Genomic DNA, 26,880 nt, shown 5'->3' with positions numbered 1-26,880 from the left:
CATCCATACATAGAGATTGGCAGTACCATGGACTGAATGGTCCGATTTTAGTGTAAAAGGAGCAACAGCTGCCTGCCTCCCAGGGTGATTGTAACCCCAAGTCTGGAAGTAATTTACTTGGGAAGGCCACACTATTTCACTCCTACCTGTGCCCATTTATCCTCACAATAACCATGTAAGGTAGGTTAGACTGAGAGAGAAAGAGAGATTGACTAGTGCCAGGTCATCCAGTCTCCCTGGTCCTGATCCAAGACTCTGATCGCAGTGGCTGTTAAGTGAGTTTGATAAGAACTATAAAATCACTTAATATTTTTGACATGCTTTTCAACAAAATAAGATAAACTATAAAGCCTAAAAAGCAGTTGCTCTGGAGAATGATATGGCTATAGACAGGGTTGGGGAAACTGGCCCTGCAGATGTTGTTAGACTCCAGCTCCCCAAGCTAGTATGGTCAATGGTTCTATTCTACAGGAGGACCACAGGCTTTCCATGTCTTCTATAGACCATATATGGCAGAATCTTTGTTTAGGGAGCTCAAGGAGGTACACATTACATCATCCCATGTTCACTCTCTCTTCCTCAGCCTAAGCTGCCTGAGAGGGATTTACCCAAGGCCACCCAATGAGCTTCACATGACCAAAATCACATTCACATACACAGCAGGTGAAGTGGGAAAACTGTTCCTGGACTGTACCACTCTAGGCTGTGGGTGGGATAATGCATGTTTAGATGGTTTCTTGTTGGGGTGTGTGTGGAATTCATGCACACACAAAGCTAGCACATTGGGGAGAAGGCTGAGCTGTCACTTTTCCTCCGATATCTAATTTTCTCTACGCAGGGATTAAAAATATATATATATACAGGCAACAGGCATTCATTTGTGCAACACACACACATATACCTGTGTTGGGTTTCATCTGAGAACACCTCTTCTGGTGTTTTGTGTGAACTAGACTTGGGTAAGATTTGAATCCAGGTCTCTTTATTCCGATTCTCCCCCTTTTTCCAGTTACCTCACATGGTTTTCTTCTCTTTTCTTTGAGCCATTTGCATAAATGAGGAGGATACAGGAAGTATCCCTGTGGAATAAAACAGTAGCTCCATTTGCTGATCATCAGGGATGGGAGACTACGTCCGTTTCAGTTCTTCTCAGTTTCTCATTTTTCCACTTTGAAGTTCGGTTCCCCACATTTCCACATCAGCTTGTGATTTTTTTAAGTCCTCGTGAAACTTTATCAGCATTTTATTGTGTACTTCTCCTACTATATACATCTTTGTATGCAATTTTGCCTAATATACACATTTTTGCAAAGCATTTTTCCCCAGTATAATCCATTTTGCACGTTATTTTCACTAATATGTGCCTTTTTATGCAACCTTTCTCTCAGTACGTGCATTTTTGGACACATTACTTGGCTGCAGAGCTGCACTGCAAAATTTGGAGAAGTGTGAATTTTGAAAGATGGCTGGTTCTCATATTGTTTCGCGAAGTGCAAATTAGGTAGATTCACTTAAAGGTGAACTGAATCAAATCCCCACCACCCAATCTCTGCCGGTGGTTGAAGAAAAAGTGACCCAGTGCACTTAACAATTTGTTCTCGTGCTTTGGATGGAAACTGTTTGGCTGCCTGGGAATGTGTGACTTCTGCTGCAGGGGTTGTAGTGCAGAAGGGAAGGCAAAATGGAGGCCCTTTTCGATGAACTGAGCACTGCAATCTTCAGCGGCATCACTAGCGGGAGTGCGGGGGGGTTGCGGACCTCTGGCACGTGCCCTCCCAGGGGCATGGATGGGTGGCTGGTGTCTTGCATGCTCCAAGCTGACGATCTCTCCCAGTGATTATATCCTGGAGTCTGGACCCTGAGGCCCCGCCCTGCGGGAGATCATCCAGGCTGCTGGCACCCTTCCCTCACGCGGGGCCTCCGATGACGTCTAAGCGCACGTGCCGTGCCGCACAGGCCAGGCAGGCAGCTCAGCTCTCCGCTGGCCCTCAGTGGCGTCTGCCTGTCCCGCTTCTTCCTGGACCTGGTGCCGTCCGCAGCCTAGGGGCGGGGCCGGGTGGCTCTGTTGTCACCCCCTCCATGGTGTCACCCAGGTGCGGCCCACACCTGCCACACCCGGCTGGTGACGCCCCTGGCAATCTTTGTCTCCCCTGGGGCTCCAGCCAGCTTTATTATGGCTGTTTTCTGGTTTGCGATGGGGTGGAAAAGCCTTAGTGTGTTGTGTACTCACGCTTCTCTCTTAATTCCCATGTTCTCCTCCCCCCCTCTCTCTCTGTGCATGTATGTGTGTGTTTCTTTCCCTGCTCGCTATCCTAGGGTTACCTGTTCATTTCAGTGCTGGTGAACTCCAACAGTGAGCTGATCCGCCTCATCAACAATGCCATCAAGAATGACTTGGCAAGCCGCAACCCCACCTTCATGTGCCTAGCCCTGCACTGCATCGCCAATGTGGGCAGCCGTGAGATGGCTGAGGCCTTTGCCTCTGAGATCCCCCGCATCCTGGTGGCCGGGTAAGTCAGTTCTGTTGGAGAAAAAGGTTTGATGCATGGGGCGAAGGGGTGTTTCTGCAAGAGAGTCTAGGAACACAGGGAGGTGATTTATGCCACTATATCAGACTCTGCTTGCCCCACCAGACATCCTTTTTATTGTGGAATCATTATGATTTCTGCTCATGATGGTAATCAGGGCAGTTATACCTGATCCTGCATTCACTACTGTTTGTGCCTGCAAAAGCTTTGGGGCAGACATAACTGCTTTGTTTTCAGTCAGCGCATATCCTGTAACTTCTTGCAAAAACCCTGTAACTTTTTATACCACAAATGTTCTGGGTTTTTTTGGTCCTGCTTTTGTTGCTCTGTAGTGCAAGAGTGCCCTCCACACAGCACTAATGCAGTAACGTGTGGGAAGCATCGCAGAACAACTAATAAGCCAGAATGATGTTTGGATGGTCCAGGATAAGTCCACCACTAATGTACTGTTGTTGTGTCAATGACATGTTGCAGAATACACCTGCAAAAAAGCACCGGTCTGGAGGATGCCTTTGTCCATCAGTATTGCTTACACCGACTGACAGTAGCTCCGCAGGGTCTCAAGCAGGCATCTTTTCTGTTACCTGAGATCCTTTTACCTGGCAATGCAAGGGATTAACCCAGGACCTTCTGCATGCAAAGCAGTCGCTCTGTCACTGACCTCTGGTCCCTTCTCTAGCTATCTGACCCACCTGTTTGTCTATAACTGCACCTCAGTGACACCATGGATAGCGTGAAGCAGAGTGCTGCCCTCTGCCTCCTGCGCCTCTACAAGACCTCACCTGACCTGGTGCCCATGGGAGAGTGGACATCGCGCGTGGTGCACCTTCTGAATGATCAGCACATGGTACGCTCTCCCCACACCTAGCCTTTTGCTTTCAAGTTGCCAGCCCATGGAATCTTTGGTCACCCCCATGATAAACGCATGTGGTATGTTGTGACGCCCTTCCCTGGCTCTCCCTGTCAGGTTCCTACCTGCTCGTGGTTACTGCCTGTCACTAGGCACCACCAGGGACTCCACCAGTCCGGACTGTCCTTTTTTATGGTTTCTCTCCCCGCTCTAGCACAGATCTCAACAGATCCCCCTGCTAGGCAGCACCACCAGTCACATCCTATAACCAGTATTTCCAGAGACTCTGCCTGAGACTCTCTATCAGGTTACCTCTGTGACTGAGTGCTCAAGCTGTCCCACTCCCTTTGTATCAATGCAGATAATTCTGGTTTGCTCTGAATACTTGTGGTGTTATATTCTCCCCTTCACCGCTGCCACCATTTGTTACAGTTTCCCTTCAGCCTTGGTCATTACCTTACCCTCCCTTCTGGTCTGTGAAACCCCAGCCAAGGATCAGGCCTTTGGTAAACCAAATATATTTATTAAATAACAAAGATAACAAGATTTCTTCATAAAGGCACTTAAGCATATGGTTACATCTATTCCTGAGGTACTGGTCTTAGTATTAATCCGAACTCCACACTCTCCACCCAATCTCCTCTCAAAAACCCACCAAAACAACCCACTTCACGCTCACCGTCCACCCAACTCACTAACGTCCACCCAGATTTAACTGTCATCCTTCCATTTATACTGTCAGCCATTTTAAACATTCAGCCAATCATCTAGCATTCTACTGCCCATTCTCTCCCCCCTCCTCTTTCATTCCACTTACCAGGTATCTCCTATACAAACAGCACTTACCATATATACACTAATAGAGGAACATCACATTCCCCACCCACCTAGTCACCATTACATGGCCCATCCCTCTGGGAATGCTGAGAACCTTTTATTCCCTTTGTACCCTGTGCACAACTTATTCAAAATAACAGTAGCCAGAACTTTACATTGACAGGAGGAAAGAGTTCTCAAAACAATAGGCTCTGTTGGTCTGTTTATAGTGACTCAGGATGCATTTTGCACATGCTTAAAGCTGCTCCTCTCGCACCAACCTGTAGACTGATAGGAGATGCAATTTACAAGGCTTTATCAACCAATAACTCCCTGTTCGACTAAAGTATGCCATTTGCTGCCAAATGTTCCTCCGTGGTAGCGTTGCACCCTGGACACTCTGATGCTCTCACCATCAAGATGGCTTCTGTTATGTATCCAGTGAGGGCCACAGAGCATTGCATCTTTTACTTCCTTTAGCCTCTGCAGAAGTGGTCTCACTTGGCACTCCCATCTCTTTCCCCCATCAAATAGGGTGTGGTCACAGCTGCTGTCAGTCTCATTGCTTGCCTCTGCAAGAAGAATCCTGATGACTTCAAGACATGTGTCTCCTTGGCTGTATCCAGGCTCAGCAGGGTGAGATCCGGGTTTGGGGGTGGTTAGAGGAGAGCTGGAAGCCAATTCTTTTGCCTTTTAGTTCCTGCGCTTCTGTGAGTCTTGTCGATGGGAGCCAGGAGTCCTGAGCCAGGTGGGGGCTTCTCTCCCAGGGCTCATAGCAGGAGTAGAGGAGTGATTTTCATTAGAATCACAGTGGGGGTGGGGGGGAAGGATTAACCTTCCCCCCCCAACACACACATGCTCTGTTCACTGCAGTCCCAATGAAAATAAGGCCCTCCTTCTGCCTGCTACTAATTGTTTAAGAAAACAAATACGGAGCAGGAAGTGACACATATAGCACATGACATTTAGTTTGACCCTTAGAACAAAACTTTGGTCTACAAAGGCTACTCCTCTACCTGAGATAATAGATCTGCCACAAGCCTTATCTTTGTTGTTGTTTTGCACTTCCCCCCCCTACAGCTTTGGGGGACGGGAGACTTAAATAGGGGAAATAGTTGGAGAGAATTACCCCCTCCCCCAGCAAAGTGGCTCTAATCCAATTACCCCTCCTCCATGTAACTGCTTTTAAACCCATTTAGTTTTGCCCCGGGAGCTTTTGTGGAAAAGATCTTATGCAAGGATGGGAAAGCTCAGGCCTGGGTGACCAAAGGCAGCCCTCCAGGCCTCTCTGTCTGGTCCTTGAAACTCTACCCAGGCCACACCCCTCACGGGCCCTGCTTTGTACCCCCAATGTTTTTGCCAGACTGGAATGTGTCCTTGAACTCTGATTTTGCCTCTTGCTTGTCTGGATGGAGGACAGAGAGTGTGTGTAGAACCTAGCCTGCTGTACAAAGGTAAAATTTACATTCATTGTTCCATCCGCTTTTGCCCCTGGCCCGACCAGCCACTGACATGTGGCCCTCAGGAGGTTGCCCAGAAGGGAATGTGGCCCTTGGGCTGAAAGTGTTTTCCCGACTGTGGACTAATGAGTAATAGGCATGTTCTAATACAGCCGACTAGCCTCTGATCTGTGAAACTGTGTTTGCATTCTCCCCTCTCCCCTGCAGATTGTGTCCTCGGCCTCCACAGACCTCCAGGACTACACCTATTACTTTGTGCCAGCTCCCTGGCTCTCGGTCAAGCTCCTGCGGCTGCTGCAATGTTATCCTCCCCCAGGTAAGGGGTGGCCTGGAATTGGAGGAAGAGGGTGTCTGGGAAATTCAGGGAAGAGTACAACCAGCACTGGATGAATGCTTAGGTGGCACCTCTGTGGAACTTGGGGCAGCCCTCCCAACACAATAGTCTTCTACGTGAGATAGATCATGCATGAAACTGGATCCAGTAATTCTGTCTTTGGGCAATTGTTCCAGACTCTTGCAGATTGAGATTAGGTAACTGAAAGCCAGGACTCCTGGCTTCTGTGGAAGGCAGAGTCTAGCAGATCAAGGGGAGCTGGCAGCTAGGTATCTTGAGATCTCTCTGAGAATGGAATGGAGTTGACTGGTGAAGTTTTCCAATGTTGTCACAGTTTTAGGACTGCTGCATGTTACAAGTACTTCCCACCAGTGCAAAGCAGCCCCCACTCCTTCCAACTCATTTTAATCCCAGAAATCAATTCAGTGGTTGCCATGTTGTTCCTAAGAACGTGAGAGGAGCCCTGTCCTCCTGTCCGGCATCCTGGAGAGCCACTGCCAGCCATTGTCAACAGTACTGAGCTAAAGAGAGCACTGTCTGACTCTGTATAAAACAGCTTCCTTTATTCCTATGTAAGAACACTCTTCCCACTTGTGAGTCCCAGCTACTGGTATTTGCAGGCATATTGTGTCCAGTACTGGAGTTATAGCCTTAATCCTCTATGGGGATAGAAATAAGCAAGTATGCAAAACTCTTTCACTTGACCAAGTCAAGGTTGATGTAGGATTTTGTGAACTTTTCTTTTATAGAACTTCTCATTGGGTAGGGACTTGAAAGCTTGACCTTAGTTGGTCCAGTAAAAGCTTGACTTCAGCTGGTCAAATGCTGACCTTACGTTGGCCCAGTAAGGAAGTCATTTTATCTACTGTGCATCTCTTCCTTCTCAAAGGCCTGATTCAGATGTAACAGGAAATGAGCTCCATGTTTACCTGCTGTGTGAATCGACCTCTACATGCTTTGGACTCATGAGCTCCCGCTTTCCCTCCCCACCTGCTTCTGCATGTCAGAGGAGGGGACTGGAAAATCCTCACTCTCATCAATCCTAGTATTTATGTAGCATCACAGACTAGCGTAGCTTTGGTTACTGCATCCTTATTGGAGGCCTTCGATGCATTTGGAGAATGGTTGGGGCTTAGAGTTTTGGGGGACCGGGAGCCAAGAACCAACGTAGTTTGCACTTCCGGATTTCACACTGCTCCAGATGTTGTGATATGTTTCTCTGCTCAAAAAAAGCTACCAAAACACGTATTTTAGGATGGTGCATTTAGAAATGTGTGTACATTGAGATAAAACATATGTTCAGTGAAATCTAGTTATAATGCAGGGTCGGGGGGATGAAGAATGCACCTGTGTTGTTTGGGTTCCATGTTCTAATGAAAGCCCTTTACTGTACACAGTATTTCACTCAGGAGACATCATCATACCCACGGTCTATCCGAATCCATGGTACAGCACACTGCATTTAATTTGTGATGTGTATTCAAGTACAATTTTTTGTACTGTACAGACTTTAAAAAAAAAAAGATTAATGCAGAAACCGGACAGAAAAGATTTATGAAATCAACATGTCTGAAATTGGCATGGGCTGCAATTAGACTGATCTGCATAGTTAGTACAAGGGACTGCCTGGGGGTGGGGAGGTGTGGATGGATGTTGGGAGCCATGAGTCCTGGGTTCTGTCCCTGCCAGGACCCTCTTTAATATGCCACTCTTTGGCCCCCACACCCTCTACTTTCCCCGCAGAAGATGCAGCAGTGAAAGGTCGTCTGGTCGAGTGCTTGGAGACTATCCTCAACAAGGCCCAGGAGCCACCCAAGTCCAAGAAGGTTCAGCACTCCAATGCCAAGAACGCTATCCTGTTTGAAGCCATCAGCCTCATCATCCACTACGACAGGTGAGCGCTTGGCCCCATTTGTTCCTCCTTAGCACGTAGGCCATTTTAAATGAGACAAAACACAATGAAAAGGTGGCTGGAAGGTGTTGTTTTAATGGTATCTCACCATGCAAGTGTCTCAGTGGTCCTGTTGACCCTTATATTAGAGCAGCAGGGCAAAGCTAGAAGGGGAGAGGAGATGAGCTGGGCAAAAGGGGGAAATCAAAAGTGGAACAAGGAGCAATTTCAAAGAATTTGGTTAGAACAGGAACCTAGCAAGCTGCCTTGCATCAGGTCAGACCATTGGTCCACCCAGCTTAATATTGTCAACACTGACTGGCAGTGGCTCTCCAGGGTTTCAGGCTGGGAACTGAACCTGGGACCTTCTGCTTTCAGAGTAGATGCTCCACTTCTGACCTACGACCCTTCCCCAAGTCTGAGATGTTGCTAACAATTGGGTGACCTTGAGAAGTGTGCAGTCACCCCTGAACTACACTGGCATGCCCCTCCTGCCATGCCTAGCCAGGAGGTAACTGTATCCTCTTGACCCACAGTGAACCCAATCTGTTGGTGCGGGCATGTAATCAGCTAGGCCAGTTCCTACAGCATCGGGAGACCAACCTACGATACCTGGCCCTGGAGAGCATGTGCACCCTGGCCAGCTCCGAATTCTCCCATGAAGCCGTCAAGACCCACATTGAGACTGTCATCAATGCCCTCAAGGTCAGAATCAGTAAGGGTACGGGCAGAGCAAGTGGGAAAGGCCACTTATGGGGGTAGTGGGTTTGAAGGGTTGGGCGAACATGGCGTCTTTGCAGGTGACAAAATGGGGAGGAGGGGAGCATTTCACCGGATGCTCCCCATTGGAGGGATGTGGGGGCGTGGCAGAATTCTCCAGCAGTTTGAAAGAAGAATTTTCAGAAAATTCTCTTCAATGAAACATTGTCTTCATTTAAACATGACTTGGCAGAAAGGTGGTATATAAATGCAGTAAATAAATAATGCTGCATTTAACTATATTGTTAGTTTGTACAGGAAATGAAAGGAAACAATCGGCTGAGAGAGGACTGGAAGGAATAGCCTCTTCCTGCAACAGCATTAAAAATCATTAATATTAAAGCTGGATCCTCTAGCACCCAACATTCTCCACTCTGCTTTGGGAGTGGAGATGTTGGAGGACTACTTTACCCAATATTCTTCAAGGGGATCTGAATTTTCTGTCATTTTATGGGTGGGGGAAGACTCTGAAGGAATGTTCTCAAAGGATTATGGATGGGATGTTGAAGAGATGGGCTGAATGAAGAAGGATGTGGTTGGAGCTGAATGGTTTTCGCAGTCACACCATGTAAATGTGGAATGTGCCATGCAAGTGTGGTTTTCAAAACCCAGAATCTAGCATCCTCAGAATTTATTTTTTTTGAAAACAAGTTTCTGACCCTTATGACTGTGATTGCTGTAAGCTTGAATGTGTGTTGATGAAAAGACAAAAAGCCAGAGCAGGGGCTGGACAGAATTTCCAATGCTTAGAAGATGCTTCAGTACCCTCTTCAGCTCTTAGGCCACATTCACACCATCCATTTATTCCACTATTACTCCACTTTAAACAGTCATGGCTTCCTCCAAAGAATCCTGGGAAGTGTAGTTTGTGGAGGGTGCTGAGAGTTGTTAGGAGTCTTGCATTCTCCTCACAGAGCCACAGTTTTCAGAGTGGTTTAACAGTCAGGCCCTCTTCCCAAAGAACCCTGAGAATTGTAGCTCTGTGAGGGGAATAGGGGTCTCCTAGCAACTCTCAGCACCCTTCACAAACTATACTGTCCAGGATTCTTTGGGAGAAGCCATGATTCTTTAAAGTGGAATAAATGGATGGTGTGAATGTGGCCTTAGTCTTTCTAGCACAGGGGTAGCTGACTCATATCCAGATGTTGTTGGATTCCACTTCTCATCACCCCTGACCACTGGTCATGCTGGCTTGGGAAGATGGGAGTTGGAGTCTATCAGCATCTGGGTTGCCACAGGTTCGCCACCCTTGCTGTAGCTGGTCAAGAAGAAATTACAAGCATTGGCTAATAGGCCCAATTTGCAAAATGTGCATGGTTTTGTAGAACAGCTTTTCATTATATTTTTGGTACTATGTTTCTGATGTCCTTGGTGTGGAATCTTCAACACAAGTAGCAGTACTCAGCAAGAAACAGACAAAAGCAATCAATTAAAAACCTGCACAATTACTATTAAAGTAAATTTGCACAAAGGATAAAAAGAAACTAGCAAAACCAGCAGCGTTACAGTGAATAGCATTAGTCACATCAATGAAACACGACTTCAGACTTGCTTTGTTTACAACTTACGGGTACATGTGTTGCAGCAGCTAGATGCTGTTAGGAGCCAAATTTAGCACCTGATTGCATAGTCATAACTGTTGAGTAGGGCCTGCCCTTCCTCTGGCTTCATTGTGGGGTGGTTGGGAGTTCTGACTTGAGTTTACTGACTGGGGAGCGATAGATTGCAACATAGGGCTAAGGCAGGAATGGGCAAGCTGTGGCCTTCAAGAAGCTGTTGGACTTCAACTCCAACCATCCCTGTCCATTGATCACACTAGTTTGGGGCTGATGCGAGTTGGAGTTGAACAACATCCGGAGGGCCACATCCTCCCCATTCCTGGGGTAAGGGGTAGAGGAAGGAGCAAAGAAATAACTACAGAAAAGGACTGGAGCATCTCTTTAATCTGGTACCATCTGGATGTCCTCCTTGTTCACATTAGAGTTTGCAGCCCTAAATGACTTAGGCCTCAAATATCTGAAAGACCACCTCCTTCCACACAGACCTCTTAGGCATTGAGATTGGCAGAGGGGCTCCTCTTGGTGGTTCCACCACCGTCAGAAGTTCAGGGGCTTTGTGACCTGGGAGAGGGCATTCTCTGTGGCAGCCCCTGAGCTGTGGAATTTCCAGAGTTGTGTCTGGCACCTTCATTATATAGTTTATGTTGTATGCCGAAGACACACCTCTTTACCATGGCCTTTGACACCTGACATATATTTTAGGGTCCACCTTATTCTCTTGACTGTAATTTGTTTTAAGCTGATTTTAATATTGCATTTTTAAGTTGTTGAAGCCCACTCTGGGACTTTATGGTGAAGGGCAGGCAAGAAATCAAATGAATATAACAATAATAATCCCATTCTACTGCTGGCCACAGTGGTGAGAATTGTAGTGGGTCTGCAGGAGATGCCCCCTTTGTATGAGCACAGGCCAAATCGTGGCTGGAGTGGAGGCTGGAGATATGCTGCAGACAAGAGCTTGGCTCACACAAGAGCTTGCCTTCTTTTCCCAGACGGAGCGGGATGTGAGTGTACGCCAGCGGGCTGCTGATCTCCTCTATGCCATGTGTGACCGCACCAATGCCAAGCAGATAGTCTCGGAGATGCTTAGCTACCTGGAAACAGCTGATTACTCCATCCGGGAGGAAATTGTGAGTGGGATTACCCAACGTAGGAGGGCAGGAGTGGGGAAGTGGTTGTGGAGGCTGAGGCTGATGATTTCACCTTGGTAGATTTCTGTGAAACAGAGTAAGCGCTGATGGCAGCCTGGAGTTTCCAAATCCTCTAAGAAGGATCTGGCATGCAGGGTGGCTCTAGTATTGGGCAGAGTGGAGCAGCTGCTTTAGATGGCATATGCTGGAAACTTGGAGGGGAGGCAACAGTGGCAGCCCCCCGGCCCCCAACCTCTCAGATGGAGAACAGTGATGTTTGTGCCCCAAGCTAGCCTGCTGCCCTCAAGTGCAGTGGAGGATCTTCTCCCATTTGAAGTAAGAGCCATCTGCCAGTCTGGCTGGCTTTTGTATGTGGAGTTAGGGTAGGGAGAAGGGAGTACAGTGCCATCCGGTTCTGTGCCTCAGGCATCAAAACGTCTTGAGGGGGATAGTGGCTCCCAATGGCTTAAAGCCAGATGGCAGAGAAACATTTCACTTTTCATATCTCCAGGTACTGAAGGTGGCTATCCTGGCAGAAAAATATGCAGTGGACTACAGCTGGTATGTGGACACTATCCTCAACTTGATCCGTATCGCCGGGGACTACGTGAGCGAGGAGGTCTGGTACCGCGTCATCCAGATCGTCATTAACCGAGATGATGTGCAAGGCTATGCTGCCAAGACTGTCTTTGAGGTGGGTGGGATCGATCAAGGACATTAGTACATTTTCTTTGCCGACCCTTGCACTCTGGAGGAAGTCCCTCTATGTTGTTGGACTCCAGTTCCCATCAGCCCCAGTCAGCGTGGCCAGTGGTTGGGCATGATGGGAGTTTTGGAGACCTGCAGCATCCAGAGGGCCACAGGTTCCCCAGCCCTGCTTACTTAGTGGGTGTAGGAGACATGTGTCTGTCTGCCTTGCAGAAGGGCTACTAATTTATATGAAGAGGCTTGAGAAGAAGCGACTCTGCAAAATGTAGATGAATTCATGTCATAGTATTAATAAACAAACATGAGAACTAACCCCAAGTGTTTGGATATCCTAGACTAGGCCCCAGGCCTGTTATATAAGCTACATGTAGATGTTCCTGCCAACAGGAGCAGCTGGGGTGGTGCAAGATCTACTTTTCCCACCCTTTTAGTCTCTGCTGACAGACATACCTGGCTCCAGAGGAAAAGTGAAGAGTTGCCTCTTTCCCCCATGCGGCTGCTTGTTTGTTTCAGTGTGCAGCTCTATCAGCACTTGACATGGGTTACCCAGTTAAAGGCTATTCTGCCTGATTACTTTTTAAAGGCCCTTTACATTGTTTGTTTTTTGCACTCAGAAATTGGCTCAAAAAAAGAGACAGGTGGGTTGATGAATGACCAAAGAGCAAGTGAATTGGCTCTCTGAAGGGGAAAGAAGCCTGGTTTGCACAGAGTTGATTGGCTGCCCCTTATGAACATAAGAGCCAGCCAGCCAGCTCTGTGCAAATCTGGCTCCTTTGCAAATTGTAGGTGAGTGAGGGCGGTTTCCCCTGAGCCGAGTCTTGGGAATGGCTGTGCGTGGATCAGAACTGTGATGAAAGCACTTCTATAGCAGGCTCACCACTGAATTTATGTACATCTCGATACAGCCATAGTTTACTGGGCTGGAGACGCAGAAAGAATCTAAAAAGGTCTGAGGCAACTGCACTGTTGGTCATTATAGGATGTGTCAAGCAAAGAGCTAAACAGGTCTCTAGTAGACCTCTCTTTGACATTGTGGCCTGATTATTGCATGATAAACTTGAATGGGGGGTGGTTCTCATTGTGCCACTTTCTCCCTGCCTATTTACACTGTATTGCCTATCTCCTTATTTTCCATAGGCCCTACAGGCTCCAGCTTGTCATGAGAACATGGTGAAAGTCGGCGGCTACATCTTGGGGGAGTTTGGGAACCTCATCGCCGGAGATCCTCGCTCTAGGTGGGGAATTGTGGGAAGAAGTGGCAAATGAAGGGGGCAGTGTCTCTGAGAGCAAGCTACCAGCCTATTCTATCAGGGATGGATTCTGATCAATCTGTCTCCTTTTATTGGTCCTCAAGACAGCTTTAAGTGAGGCGCCTGCTCAAGGCCATTCAGGGGGGTGGTTCTCCCCAATTCCTATGATGACTACACAAGAGCATCCAATCCCAGAAGCCCTCACCTGCAATCTGAGGAGGGGACAGTCCAGACGGTTTTACCATCTCAGTGAGAGCTAGACCTAGCATGTCAGGGAGAAAAGGCTAGGCTAGAATACTGACATAGATCTCTTTGGGAGGTGGGATTTATCTTTGTTTGTTTTTGTTGTGATCATTCAATCACATGAGCCACCACCTGCGGTCTAAAGTGGCCCAGCCCGGACATTAGGTATACCACATCACTGAGAACCAAGGCTTGGTTCTCCTTGGGGAGGCTCAGCCCCTTCCCTTCTTGACTTGGCAAGGCACGTTGGAATGCTCTGCTTCAGAGCCCCTTCCCTCATTGAGAGATCCCCTGGTGTGCTGAGTCCAGGCCCCAGCTAACGGTGCCCTTCTTCCCTCCGCCTCTGTCCTTCCCCTCCTCCAGCCCTCTGGTGCAGTTCAACCTCCTGCACTCCAAATTCCACCTCTGCAGCGTCTCCACCCGGGCCCTGCTGCTCTCCACCTACATCAAGTTCATTAACCTCTTCCCTGAGACCAAGGGCACCATCCAGGAAGTGCTGCGCTCGGACAGCCAGATCCGCAACGCCGACGTGGAGCTGCAGCAGCGCGCGGTGGAGTACCTGAAGCTCAGCTCCATTGCCAGCACTGATGTCCTGGTGAGGGAGGAACCGGGAATGCCAACCGAGGGGCTGGGCCAGTAGCCAAGTGAGCCGGCTGTCTGGGGATGGGGAGAGAGATCAGTGGCTTTTCCCCAGAAAAAAGCTGCCAGCCCTGATCTGGTTGAAGCTGCACCGAACAAGGGCAGACGGGAGGCTTTGCTCTCAGTGTGCTGAATTGGAACCAGCCCTCGGTATTCTTGTACTTGGTCAGAAGTCTGTTTCTACCTCTTTGTCTTGGGCCTGGAGTGGAGAAGTTGTGGCCTTCCAGATATTAGATAGAAAGCTGCCTTTTACCGAGTCAGACTGTTGCTCCATCTAGCCAGTATTAGCAGTGGTTCTCCAGGGTTTCAGGCAAAGTCCCTCCCAACTCCACCTGGAGATGCCAGGGGCTGAACCTGGGACCTTCTGCATGCCAAGCAGATGCCCTGTTGCTGAGCTATGGCCTTTCCCCAACTCCCGTCAGTCCCAGCCAGTATGACCAATGGTTAAGGATAACGAGAGCTGTAGTCAGACAAGATCTGCTGGGCCACAGAGTTCACACCCCAGCTGTAGAAAGTCCCCTGGTTCACATTTCAGTTACTTTGCTTGTTATGAGAGAGGAGGCTTTGGCATTGCCTAGCACCTATCACAGCAAATGTGGCTGGCCATGCAGGGCCTTGTAATAGGTTCAATATAATGAACAAATCTCCCACATACCTGACAGTTGGTCACGCTGTCATAAGGATCTTTTATCTCTGCCAGAGCTATGAGGCTGGCTTGGTGAGGCGCCGTGGAAGTTTTATCAACGTGGATGAAGAGGATAGCTTTGCCACAGTTATCCAAGCTCACGTGACCTCCAGTTTAGATTACTGCAATGCATTGTACGTTGGACTGCCTTTGAAAGCAGTCCAGAGACTTCAGTCAGTCCAAACTTAGGGCTGTAAGACTGGGACTTGACATTTCAATCATATTGTGCCAGTGCTTTGTCATCTGCACCAGCTTCCAGTCTCTTTCAGGGCCCAATTCAAAGTGCTGGTCTTAACCTTGTAACACCCTAAACGGCTTGGAGCCAGGTTACCATTGCTATCTCCTGCGTATATCTGCCTGGCCTGAGGCTGTCCTCTGTGTGCCTCTGCCTGAGGAGAGCTGGCAGGTAGCTACTTGGGAGAAGGCCTTTTCTGGGGTAACAGCCCAGTTGTGGAATGCCGTCCCTAGAGAAGCTCGCCTGGCACTTCCTTTTGGATTATTTTCAAAATCTTCTTTTCAGAATCCAAAAAGGTGAAGATCTTTTTTTATTTGTCCAGGCTTTAAAGGGGCTTTTTATATGCTCTATAGCAGGGGTGGAGAACTTTAGGCCCAAGGGTTGAATACAGCCCTTCAGGCCTCACTGTCCAGCCCTCACAACTTTCCCTAGGTCATGCCCCCCTTGAGTGGTTTTGGCTGGCTGGGATGTGTCCTTGAATTGTGATAATTCCTCTTGCTTGCCTTGATTTTGTGTGTTTGTGTGTGTAAATTTCTGACTCTTGCATAGCTAGAATGTACCCGATTAAGCAAATAGTAAAAGCAGTTGTGGAGAACCTTTGTCCTCCAGATGTTGCTGACCTACAACTCCCATCATCCTTGGCCACCGGCCATGCTGGGGCTGATGGGAGTTGTAGCTCAGCAACAACTGGAGAGCCAAAGGTTCCCCACCCCCTGAGTAAGAGTCACATCCATTGATTTACCCAGTTTTGCCTCTGGCTCCACCCACCCCTGGCTTATGGCCCTTGTAAGGTTGTCCACAAAGGAATGCGGCCTTTGGACTGAAAAGGGCTCCTTACCCCGACTCCAGAGCCTTCAAAGATTTCCAACATTTTGCCTCTTTGAATTTGTAAGAGCCTCCTCTGCTGTGAGGAATTATATGGGATTTTGCTTGTTTTATCTCTGCTGTTTGCTTGCTTTTTAACACTGTATTTATATTTCATTATTGATGCCATATATTTTTTTCAAAGTATGCTGGCAAGAAAACTGTGGCTGTGGGGCAGAATAGAAGTGTCATAATTTAAAAACCAATAAGTAACAATAAATAATATGAACCCCTTTCCCCCCCTTAGGCGACGGTGCTGGAGGAGATGCCTCCATTCCCTGAACGTGAGTCCTCCATCCTGGCTAAGCTCAAGAAAAAAAAGGGCCCTGGAGCTGGCAGCGAACTGGACGATGGCAAGAAGGACCCGAACTCGGAGATCAATGGGGGCATGGAGCCCTCAACCAGCACTGCCGTGAGTGCCAAAAAAAGGGGGGAGAAGGCTGGGAGTTGACTTGGCAGGTCCCCTGGCAAGAAAATGGTGTCATGTGTGTTGGAGACTGGGACTCTGGAGAAGGGAGGAGCTTGGGAGGTGAGAACTGTAGGACCCAATTTACTAGTAAGCCTACTATGTTGTGAAACTGGATCTTGGGCTCTGTATGTTCACTTTGATAGGATGGGAAAGGGAGGGGTGGCTGGACTCTGTGGTGGCTGACAAAATCCCTGAGAATCTGTCAGCTTGTTGCAGAATCTGGCGACAGGAGAAATGCAATCAAACCCCCACAAGCTGGAAGGTGCCCCAGCACTGTAACACAAGCCCCCTGTAGCCCAGTAGCACTCCTCCTCCCTGCCCCTGGCCAAAAGATAAAATACAAATCTAGGAGGTAGACAGCAGAGATGGATGCCGCTTGACCTCAAGACGGTGTATGTTAAGAATCCAGGTTGCCCTTTTGTCTTTTCCTCTCTTACATTTCAAGCCAACCACTTTTTTGGGCCTTGGGCTCTTAGCAAGATTTCAGATAAAGAATATAGCTATAGAAAATAGAATTAGTAAAAGGCAACATGAGAGGATTGGTCCATCCCCCCAAAATGAGGTGTTAATGAATCTGATGTAAAAATGTGTCCAATTTGCACAATTATTCCAATTGCAGAATTTGTTTTTTTCTGGACACATTTTAGTGCAGGAGTAGAGAAAAAGCATGCTCCCACAGCGCAGGGCCCGGTGCCTTTTCCTCTGCCCCCAAGGTAGGTACCAGGGTGTTTGGGTTCAGTTCTCAAGGCAGGCATGTGGAGGGCACTTTCCCTTGGTTTCTGATCCTCCCGCTTTCCTGCAGTCGACGCCATCCCCGTCTGCCGACCTCCTGGGCCTCCGGGCAACCCCAGCAACTGCTTCCGGTGTCCCGGCCAGTGCCGGCAACCTTCTGGTGGACGTGTTCTCTGACAGCCCCTCAGCTGCAACTGGCCTCGTGTCGGGTGCCGAAGAGAACTTCTTGAGGTGAGGTGGCAACGGTGGGACTTGGGAACAGACTTTTCTCTCCCTCTGCTTTCTCAGGGGGACAGAATAACTCTGCAGCTGCAATTTTGCACTGGCAAGTAATGGAAGGCTGCTATACTCACAAGGCCCACTGAACGCTTCATCCATCAAGTTGGGGGGTGGGTGGGAGTGCTGTTTTTCTGGAGAAAAAGACCTTCCGGCTGGTCCTGAGCAGCAGAACACACATTTTGTATGCAGAAGATCCCTGGTTCAATCCCCGCCATCTCCCCTTAAAAGGATAGCCAGCAGCAAGTGCTGGGAAACTCTTCCTGCCTGAGACCTTGGAGAGCCACTGCCAGAGAGTAGATGATACCAGGCTAGACGAACCGATGAACTGATCTGGGTCTGGGTCCCGAACAGGATTATGGGGATTTTCTCCCTGTTCATTTTGGCATTGGGCAGGCTAGGTGGATTTCAGGGGTGCTTGTTTCCAAGATGTTGGGGACCTCTTGGGCTTTTTCTGTCCTTTGGGAGAGGGGCATGTGTCAGTCCTCACAGCCTTGTCTTGCTGTCTGTTTATTTGGCCTCTGTGTGTGTGTGTGTGTGTGTGTGTGTGTATGTGTACATATCTGTCTGTCTCTCTCCCTCTTTTTCTATCTGCTGCTTCTTGGGAATGGTTTTCTTTCTCTCTCTCTCTCTCTCTTGGTTTGCCTTGGACGAAGCAGTGACTTGGAGGCTCCTCCCGAGAGTCCTGCACCCCTATTGGTGGAAGCTGGCCTGCCTGCAGAGTAAGGGGCTGAAACTCACACACTCTCCGCCTGCCACTACCACCCACCCTCTGCTTACCCTCCTTCCTGCCTCCACAGTGGTCCTGCTTTTCCATTAGGAATCTTGTCAGCAGGAAGGAGAGGGCATCCAGCCATTAACAAAAAAAAATACTGTACTGTGTGCTTGACGAGACAGTAGTGCTCTGGGAAAGGAAGATGACTGTGGACGCTAAAGTAACATTCTCTGATAGGTGGCGAACCTGTGGCCCTTCAGGTGTTGCAGGACTCCAGCTTCTGTCAGCCCTAGCCATCGTGGCCAATGTTCAGGGCTGATGGGAGTTGCGGCCCTCCAGAAGTCGCTGGACTGCAAGTTCTCCATGCCTATCCTATGCAGTCTGCGGACAGGGAAAGGAAGAGGCAAGGATACTGCTTGTGTGGATAGTCAGTTAAGAGTCCAGCGCAAGCCCCTTGTCCTTGCCTTCAAAGCCCCCCATGGCCTTGTCCTCCCTCCCCAGTCTCTCTCCTCACCCCCTTTACATCATGACACATCTCTGCCCGCAACCTGCACTCCTGCAGCACTGCCACCCTCCATTGTCCAAAGGTTGCCGACTCCCTCCTTTCTGTCATGTGCGTGGACCGGCCTCCCAGAACACCTTGCCTGCTTCAAATCCCTCCTCAACACTGCACAGCCCCCTCATTCCCACATCCTGCAGCAACTAAGCCTAAGCATGTGCAACTGAAACAACCACCTACTGCCTCCTCTTCCTCTGTTCCCCCCCCCCGTGTGCTGAATTTCAAATTGGAAGCTGCTGGGGCAGGGCCCCCTGTCAAGCGCCATGCACGCTATTGGTGCCAAATGAACAAATACGCAGAGATTACTGCAGAGCAGAAGGAAACGCCCCAAAGGCAATTCTCTTTCCCGGAATGAGCGTTGTCTTTTTCCCTCTAGCCTGCAAACCCCAGAGGTCATTGCAGCTTTTGGGGTCATTGCAGCTTGAGGGGTTGGGAGGCCCTTAACTGTCTCAAGCCCCTCCTGTCCTTCATGGAGTCCCATGGCTAGGATTGCACACGTCTTTGAGAAAGCAGGTGAGTTAGAGCCGTTGGTGGCCTCTTGGACTATCGGTGGCAGCAGTGTGGGATGTTGGAGCAAATGTGGGCCCTGCCTCAAATGAGTCTCAGGTTTTCTGGGAGGGGCCTGTGAGTCAAGGATTGTAGCTTTAGGTTTCTTGGGGTTCGAGGGGAAAGTGAGCTCTTTAGCAGGCCAGAATATCCAAACTGCTCACCGATAGGATTTCTGGAGGTGTATGTGCATGTATACTTCAGTGAGGATGATAATGTAAACCTGGTTTTGCTTTTGTCCAGGAGTGGGGAACCTGTACTCCTCCAGTTGATGCTGGACCACAACCCCTATCGTTCCCGACCGTTGGGCTGTACAGGCTGGGGCTGATGGGAGTTGCAGTCCAATGACATCTGGAGGGTTGCTGATTCCCCGCCCCTGCTTTAGAGACTCCTTAAGAGCAGTGCCTGGTCCTTCCTCTGCCGCCTCACCTGCTATGTTGCATGCTGGCTTGGTATATATGTGCGTACCTGTGTGTATTTGTGTGTTCACTGCCTCCTTCTGGTACTAACCTGGTGCTGCGCCCTGGTGACTCATCTTTTCTGCTCTCTCTTCCCTGCCCCTGCCAACTGCTGGCCCCTTTGCTATGGCCTTGGCCACCACCTGCAGCTCAGGGGCTGCCGCTTCTGTCTCTGAGGACCCCGCTTTGCCTATTGCTGAGGCCGATGAACTGCTTCACAAGTAAGATCCTGGAGTGGGGCTGTGGCTCCCAGGTGTCGGGGCTATGGGCGGTGGCGGAGGTGGTAATGGACCGAAAGGAGCTCCCCCCTGAAGCAAGAGCGAAGAGAGGCTTCCTCTGGTCCATCAGCCTGATCCCACCTGTGCTATTAGCTCAGGGATGAGGAACCTTTTTCAGCCTGGGGGCCCCCTTCCCTCTTGGGCAACTTTTCAGGGACTGCATGCCAATGGCAAAAGTGGATGGAGCAACAGGTGTGCCTCTGTACAGTAGAGGTTTCTACGTACACCCACCCACATCTCTCTAGCCTCCTTTTAAGCAATCAAGAGGGATCGTCGCAATTCAAGGGCATATTCCAAAGCACTCGAGGAGGGGGCAGAGCAGGGCCCTTGAGTGGTGTGGGCTGGGAAGAACCACGACGGCCAGACAGAGAGCCTGGAGGGCTGCATTCAGCCCCCAGGCCTGAGGTTCTTCACCCCTGCACTAGCGTCACCTGACACCATTCTCTGCTGTGTGCTGCAATTCCACCTTCAGAGATGACTGTCCAGGTGTGGCAGCTGGGCAGAAAAGGGTCATTTCTGAATGGGAGGGGAGGCGTTTTCATTCTCTAGCCCACCGTTGGTTGTGCAGAGAGGTGAGAGAGAAGGCCTTGAGCCCTTAGATGGTGGGAAGTAGGGGTGGCTGGCTGAGGGTCAAGAGAGACGAGCACCAGCAGAAATGGTGGCATGGCACAACAAGGCAAAAACGGGAGGAAGACCTTTGATACAAGCCTGCCTCTAACCAACTCTCCGTGGCCCATTGCAGGTTCGTGTGCAAGAATAATGGAGTGCTCTTTGAGAACCAGCTGCTTCAAATTGGGGTAAAATCGGAGTTCCGGCAGAACTTGGGTGAGTGTTTCGGGCAGGCTGGGGGGCCCTTGCAGGACTCCCCAAGGCTCTGCATATTAGGAGTCTGGTACTCTCCGTTCATGGCTTTACTTAGGGGAATGTTCCTCAATCAGCCTCCCTGATGGACAAACCACTTCTTTAAAAATAATAAGCCATTTTAAATCCTAGCCCTTCAGCACACTTTGTATGTAGATTGATTAGGTTTTTGCTAATTTGGGAGGTGTTTACATCTCTGACAAATGCAATTAGCAAAGCTATTGTGTTGATTCTTGTCCAGTACTTCATTTGTGGCTGGCTAAAGGGTTCTCCATCCTTTGTGTGATCATTTGGTTCAAAATCAGCTGCTGCCAGTTACAGTTGTTAGTAGCCATAGTTTACTGTATCAGAGATGGGGAAACTGTGGCCCTCCAGATGCTGCTGCACTCCAGCTCCCATCATCCCCAACCAGCATGGCCAATGGTTAGGGATGGTGAGAGCTGTGTTCCAGCAACATCTGGAAGGTCACAGGTTCCCTTTGCCTGGTTTAGATAGAGGACCTTCATCTTTTGGGACCTGAGCAAGGATTGTGAGCCTCAAGGTGGCTTACTGAGGTGCTAAGCTCTACACCAGCCTTTCCCAACCTTTGGGTCCCCAGATGTTGCTGAACTACAACTCCCATCAGCCCCAGCCAGCATGGACAATGGTCAGGAATGATGGGAATTGTAGTCCATCAACATCTGGGGACCCAAAGGTTGGGAAAGGCTGCTCTACACCATAAAAATGTCGTCTCTCTTCCCAGGCCGGATGTATCTCTTCTATGGGAACAAAACGTCTGTCCAGTTCCAGAGCTTTACCCCTACAGTCAGCTACCCAGGAGACCTCCAGAGCCATATCCTTTTGTAAATGTCTACTGGGCAGGGTGCGTGGGGTGGGGGTAGGTTTTGGGGCAGGTGGGCTTTTGTTTTTTCACTCCTGATCGAGGATAATGCCTTAGCACCACTTACAGCTCAACATCCAAACAAAAGCAGTGGAGCCCCTGGTGGAGGGAGGTGCTCAAGTTCAACAGGTCCTGAACATTGAGTGCCTGAGCGACTTCACAGAAGCCCCCCTCATCAATATAAAATTCCGGTACTGTTGTCCAACATCCAAGACTATCCTCTAACTTGGGGGGGCAGTTATTCTTTTTTGGCCTGAGGTCCGTGTTGATCCTCGTCCAACCATCCTGGAGCAGCATATCAGTGGTCAGCATGGCCACCCAACACTCACCTGCATACGCAGGGCATGGGCAAACTCCCCCTCTCAGTCAGCTGATCCACGCAGATCAGCTAAGGGTGGGGTGTTAATTGGCTTTCCTCACTCATCAAATTATTTTTTTTTCAATTAATTTTTATTCTAATTTTCAAAACCAAAATAATACAAAAAGAAAACAACACAAATCAATAACTAATACAATACAAAAAAATATATATAACATATATATAAAAATATTGACTTCCGATTTGTCATAGTTCAGCTATAAATCTATAATATATAACAAACCTATCTCTTAATAGATTATAAAATCACCTTCCTCCAGCGGTTATCTTAGTTGGTTTCAAATCTCATTAACATCATATCATTTTAATATTCCACAAAAAGTCAAAGAGAAGTTTCCAATCCTTGAGATATATATCAATCAATTTTTTTTCTAAATAAACATGCCAATTAATCCAGCTCATCAAATCTACTAAATCCAGTAATTTCAAAACACTATAATTCAACTATAAATCTATAATATATAACAGACCTATCTCTTAATAGATTATAAAATCACCTTCCTCCAGCAGTTATCTTAGTTGGTTTCAAATCTCATTAACAACATACCATTTTAATCTTCCACAAAAAGTCAAAGAGAAGTTTCCAATCCTTGAGATATATGTCAATCAATTTTTTTTCTAAATAAACATGTCAATTAATCCAACTCATCAAATCTACTGAGTCCAGTAGTTTCAAATCGCTCTTCTGTCATTATCCATATTGGGTCCATCTTCCATCTTTACGCACCCAAAAATCTTGCTGTCATAGTCATATAATAAAAGTCTGATAGGAATTTCCTCCATCACAGATATTTTCTTACCATCAAATCCAAACGTAACACTGAAGTACTGTTTCAAAGCCGCATCTCTGCTCCTCTTTTCCACATGATACACTAGTACATTTCTTGAAGGTTTTTCCATTGACACAAAACAGGGATTAATTCTATTAACTTTCTCCATTTCAAGTTCCATCAAATCCTTCCAGTCCAGGAATTTTTTTGAACCGATAATATCTTTATCTCCAATCTCTTCAATTCCTTCAGAGACAGCGCTGTATTCCAAACAGTAATATTTATCTCCAGGATCCGTCACAACCAGGAAATCCAAATCTTTTTTCATGTCCATATTTAAACCAATCTCCATAGATTGAACCTTGCCTTTAATTTCTCTTTCATCCTTTTTTTGTTTTCCAGATCTATCTTTATTCTCCTTTCTCATAGAATCCTGAGTTTCTTTCAGCTCCTGTCTCATTTCATGAAATTCAGTTCTCCACGCTTGTCTATTATTTCTCAGTTCTTGTTTTATTGAGTTAATCCCATCCATTATTTTCTGAAGCATGTCTAGAAATAAAGTCCCTTCTTGTACATCCATGATCTTCTTAATTGCCATTCTTAAAACCAAAAGAACAAAACTCCTTCAATTTTCAATGTCCCAAGCAAAGAGCAGTTTATTTCTTTATCCAGTTACAAAGGAGTTAATCTTTCCAACCAACGTCACACGCTAGACAGTCCTTATCTCTTAAATGTCCAGAAGTGCAAAAACAGCTTTTAGTTCACAGCGTTCAAATAACTAGTAGCAGAGAGAATGAGCAGATTCGTCAACAACAACAAAAAAGTAGATCAGAAAAAATAGTCCCTTATATATATTACACAAAAGTCTTGTAAATCAAAAAGATTTCTTATCTCTCCCAATCAGAAAGCTCTCATCCGTTGTAATCTTTAAAACGCAATTTTCCATGTCAGCTTTTTGCAATAAAAAAAAAAAGATAAGCTATTTATATTTTCTTCCCCCTTAGTTCCGTAAATAAAGAAGGAAAGTCTTACCTCATCTAGGTTATCTTAATTGCTGTTACTTTGACAAATCTCTTTAGCTATATAGATAAGAAAATGATAAATGCAGACAGGAGGTTTGCCTGCTAGTCCGTTAAAAAAAAACGGGTCACTTATCCAGCTGAGCTAGCATAAAATCCTCGCTCTGTCTGAACTGCTGGAAGACAGACAATTCTGACGAATTCCAGGCTCCAACAATCGAAACAAAACTATGTGGCAGATCTCACGCTTCTTCCTTATCCGGAAGAAATCATCCCCAGTCAGAAAAAACCCTTCTGACTGAATTTAAAACTGGATAAGTTTCATCCAAGACGGGAGCCCGTCTCAGAGGCAGCACAGGCGGAGGGATCCTCCTGGGAAGTCTCATCACTCATCCAATGATTGACGAGATGACTTGGGAGCAGCTGCTCCTCCTCTCATTGGAGGCAAGGGGCTATTGCAGTTGGAGGGAGCAAGGGCATGCAGAAATGGCTACAGCCAGGGCAGTCTGAATCTGTATGACAGGCAACAGTGATGCGGAATCTGGAATCTGGAGCAGGGAATAGCGATGCAGAATCTGGAAAAGCTTGAGGGCCTGAGGTTCTTTTTTTAATTGTGAAAGCTTCTAGTCCTTAGTGTTGCAGAGAAACATAGGGTTGTGTCGGACTACATTCTACTCGGAACCCACTATAGTCATGCTCATTAATTTCAGTGGGTCTGTTCTGAGTAGGACTAACGTGATATGACCCATGAATTCTGTATTTGAGCAAGAACAATACCATGTTTCTGGTCGTAACTCCTTGCATCTCAGTCCTCGCCTGTCATATCCATTACTGCCTCTGTCCCTGTGCTCCCTCTCCCATTTTCCCATAAACTTCAACCCTCCACCAATTACTATGTTTCATAACTGGAGGTTAGGTGATCTTGTGCTCAGCGGGGTAGGAGTTAACTCTCCTGCACTATGCATCAGCTGACCATCTTGAAGAGAGAGAACGAGGTGCCATAGGAAGTGTGGTGTGTTTTTTCTTCTTCTCAAGGCCCCCCTCTAATGGTGCTCTCTCCTTGCTCGTTTCTGTCAGGTATGGTGGGACGCTGCAGAACCTCACACTCAAATTGCCCATAACCGTCAACAAATTTTTCCAGGCAACAGAGATGCAATCACAAGACTTTTTCCAGCGCTGGAAACAGCTCAGCCTGTAAGTGTGTGTGTGTGTGTGGGGGGGAGGATCAGTGTTATAAGTTTGAACAAATATTATCAGTGGGCCTGCTTGAAACTTTGGAAATGGGGTTCACCAACAGCACTTCCTGCAATTGTCGGAGGGCCATAGGAGACCTTCCTCAATAACCCTGCAGTGTTTCCCCACCTTTCACATGTTCTCCCCCTTCCCATATGTGCTTAGTCCACCCCAGGCACCTCATTGATCTTTCCCCCTCTGTCCTTGAGCCTCTCGGTACAGTTTTAAAGTGTTTTCAGCTGGCTGTTGGTGTGCAGCAACAGCCATCTTCAGTAAAGGCACAAGATTTTTAATTGCAAGTGAACAACTGCTAGAGGGGCAGAGACAGTTGAATAGGTGCCCCCAACATGAATGCATGGAAGATTGAAGTGCCCACTTTTCTACCCCTGGTGGGATCAGTTGGCCAGCGATGGTGTGGCAAGCAAATGCTGAGGTTTCAGCAAGATGGTCAAAAGCTATGTGAATTGGGTTTCTTTCATTGGGGGTGTGGTTCATACAGTCGCCAACTGCTGCTGACCAGTTCCCTCTCCTCAGCAGTTGTCTCCATTTAAGAAAAGAGAGTTTGACAGGGAAATAGAGGTTTAAGGTATTAGTGTAAAGCTAATTTCTATGGCAAATGGAAGTAAGGGGCCATTTCTAGAATTACTCTGTACCTAAGAGCAGCTGTTGTTTGGAGCCCAGTTGTAGCGCTTTCCTTCTACATCCCCTGAAATCATCCAGTCTTGATACATTGGGGCAGTTTGCGAGATTTGTCCCCCATTGTTACTAACCACTGCACTTCTCTTGGCCTAGTTTAGCAATGATTGCTTAAACCCCTCTTTGCCAACGTGGCGTCCTCCAGATGTTTTGGACTACAACCCCCATCAGCCCCAGCCACTGGAATGGCTATATACTATAGCCAGCATGGATTTTTCACCTTCCTCCATGTTAAATTGAAAATATCCCACATGCCATTCTGCTGCTTCCCATAAGCCCATTTCAAAACAAAATCTTACAAAACTTACAATCTTGAATTCAGAAATACTTGCTTAACAACCCTCTAAGTTTTCATGGCGATTCACAAAACACTCAGAGAATCATAGAATAGTAGAGTTGGAAGGGGCTTATAAGGCCATCAAGTCCCCTGCTCAATACAGGAATCCAAATCAAAGCATTCCTGACAGATGGCTGTCCAGCTGCCTCTTGAAGGACTCCAGTGGCTGAGAGCCCACTACCTCTCTAGGTAATTGATTCCATTGTCATATGGCTCTTAACAGTTAGGAAGTTTTTCCTGATGTCCAGTCAAAATCTGACTTCCTGCAGCTTGAGCCCATTATTCTGTGTCCTGTACTCTGGGACGATCGAGAAGAGATCCCGGCCCTCCTCTATGTGACAACCTTTCATGTACTTGAAGAGTGCTATCATATCTCCCCTCAGTCTTCTCTTCTCCAGGCTAAACATGCCCAGTTCTTTCAGTCTCTCCTCATAGGGCTTTGTTTCCAGTCCCTTGATCATCCTTGTTGCCCTCCTCTGAACCTGTTCCAGTTTGTCTGCATCCTTCTTGAAGTGCAGAGACCAGAACTAGATGCAGTATTCAAGATGATTTGGAAACTATACTTCTGTTAATGCAGCCTAAAATAACATTTGCCTTTTTTGCAGCCACATCACACTGTTGGCTCATATTCAGCTTGTGATCAATGACAATTCCAAGATCCTTCTCACATGTCGTATTGCTGAGCGAAGTATCCCCCATCTTATAACTGCATTTGGTTTCT

At 47.7% G+C, this 26,880-nt stretch overlaps 1 protein-coding gene across 11 annotated transcripts in view; it reads left to right on the top strand.

The window, feature by feature from the left end:
• AP2A1 (adaptor related protein complex 2 subunit alpha 1) overlaps positions 1–26,880 on the top strand; it is a 46,086-nt gene that overhangs the window by 11,956 nt on the left and 7,250 nt on the right. For 2 of the 11 annotated variants that reach the window (XM_061588541.1, XM_061588539.1), the window contains exons 4-21: positions 2,317–2,510; positions 3,246–3,375; positions 4,729–4,830; positions 5,862–5,970; positions 7,735–7,882; positions 8,416–8,584; positions 11,190–11,327; positions 11,839–12,021; positions 13,173–13,270; positions 13,892–14,123; positions 16,199–16,363; positions 17,068–17,133; positions 17,223–17,383; positions 19,856–19,927; positions 20,727–20,809; positions 21,588–21,678; positions 21,794–21,916; positions 24,971–25,087. In XM_061588541.1, coding sequence (XP_061444525.1) covers positions 2,317–2,510; positions 3,246–3,375; positions 4,729–4,830; positions 5,862–5,970; positions 7,735–7,882; positions 8,416–8,584; positions 11,190–11,327; positions 11,839–12,021; positions 13,173–13,270; positions 13,892–14,123; positions 16,199–16,363; positions 17,068–17,133; positions 17,223–17,383; positions 19,856–19,927; positions 20,727–20,809; positions 21,588–21,678; positions 21,794–21,916; positions 24,971–25,087 — 2,381 coding nt within the window. Of the gene's footprint in view, positions 1–2,316; positions 2,511–3,245; positions 3,376–4,728; positions 4,831–5,861; positions 5,971–7,731; positions 7,883–8,415; positions 8,585–11,189; positions 11,328–11,838; positions 12,022–13,172; positions 13,271–13,891; positions 14,124–16,198; positions 16,364–17,067; positions 17,134–17,222; positions 17,384–19,855; positions 19,928–20,726; positions 20,810–21,587; positions 21,679–21,793; positions 21,917–24,970; positions 25,088–26,880 lie in introns of all 11 variants that reach the window. The other 9 variants (XM_061588540.1, XM_061588538.1, XM_061588544.1 and 6 more) reach the window with 6 other exon arrangements.

Source organism: Rhineura floridana, chromosome 11, assembly GCF_030035675.1.
Source record: "Rhineura floridana isolate rRhiFlo1 chromosome 11, rRhiFlo1.hap2, whole genome shotgun sequence".
In the NCBI taxonomy this organism is placed as follows: domain Eukaryota; kingdom Metazoa; phylum Chordata; class Lepidosauria; order Squamata; family Rhineuridae; genus Rhineura; species Rhineura floridana.
The sequence above is the reverse complement of the archived record's forward strand: the minus strand, read 5'-3'. Positions and strand labels throughout refer to the sequence as shown.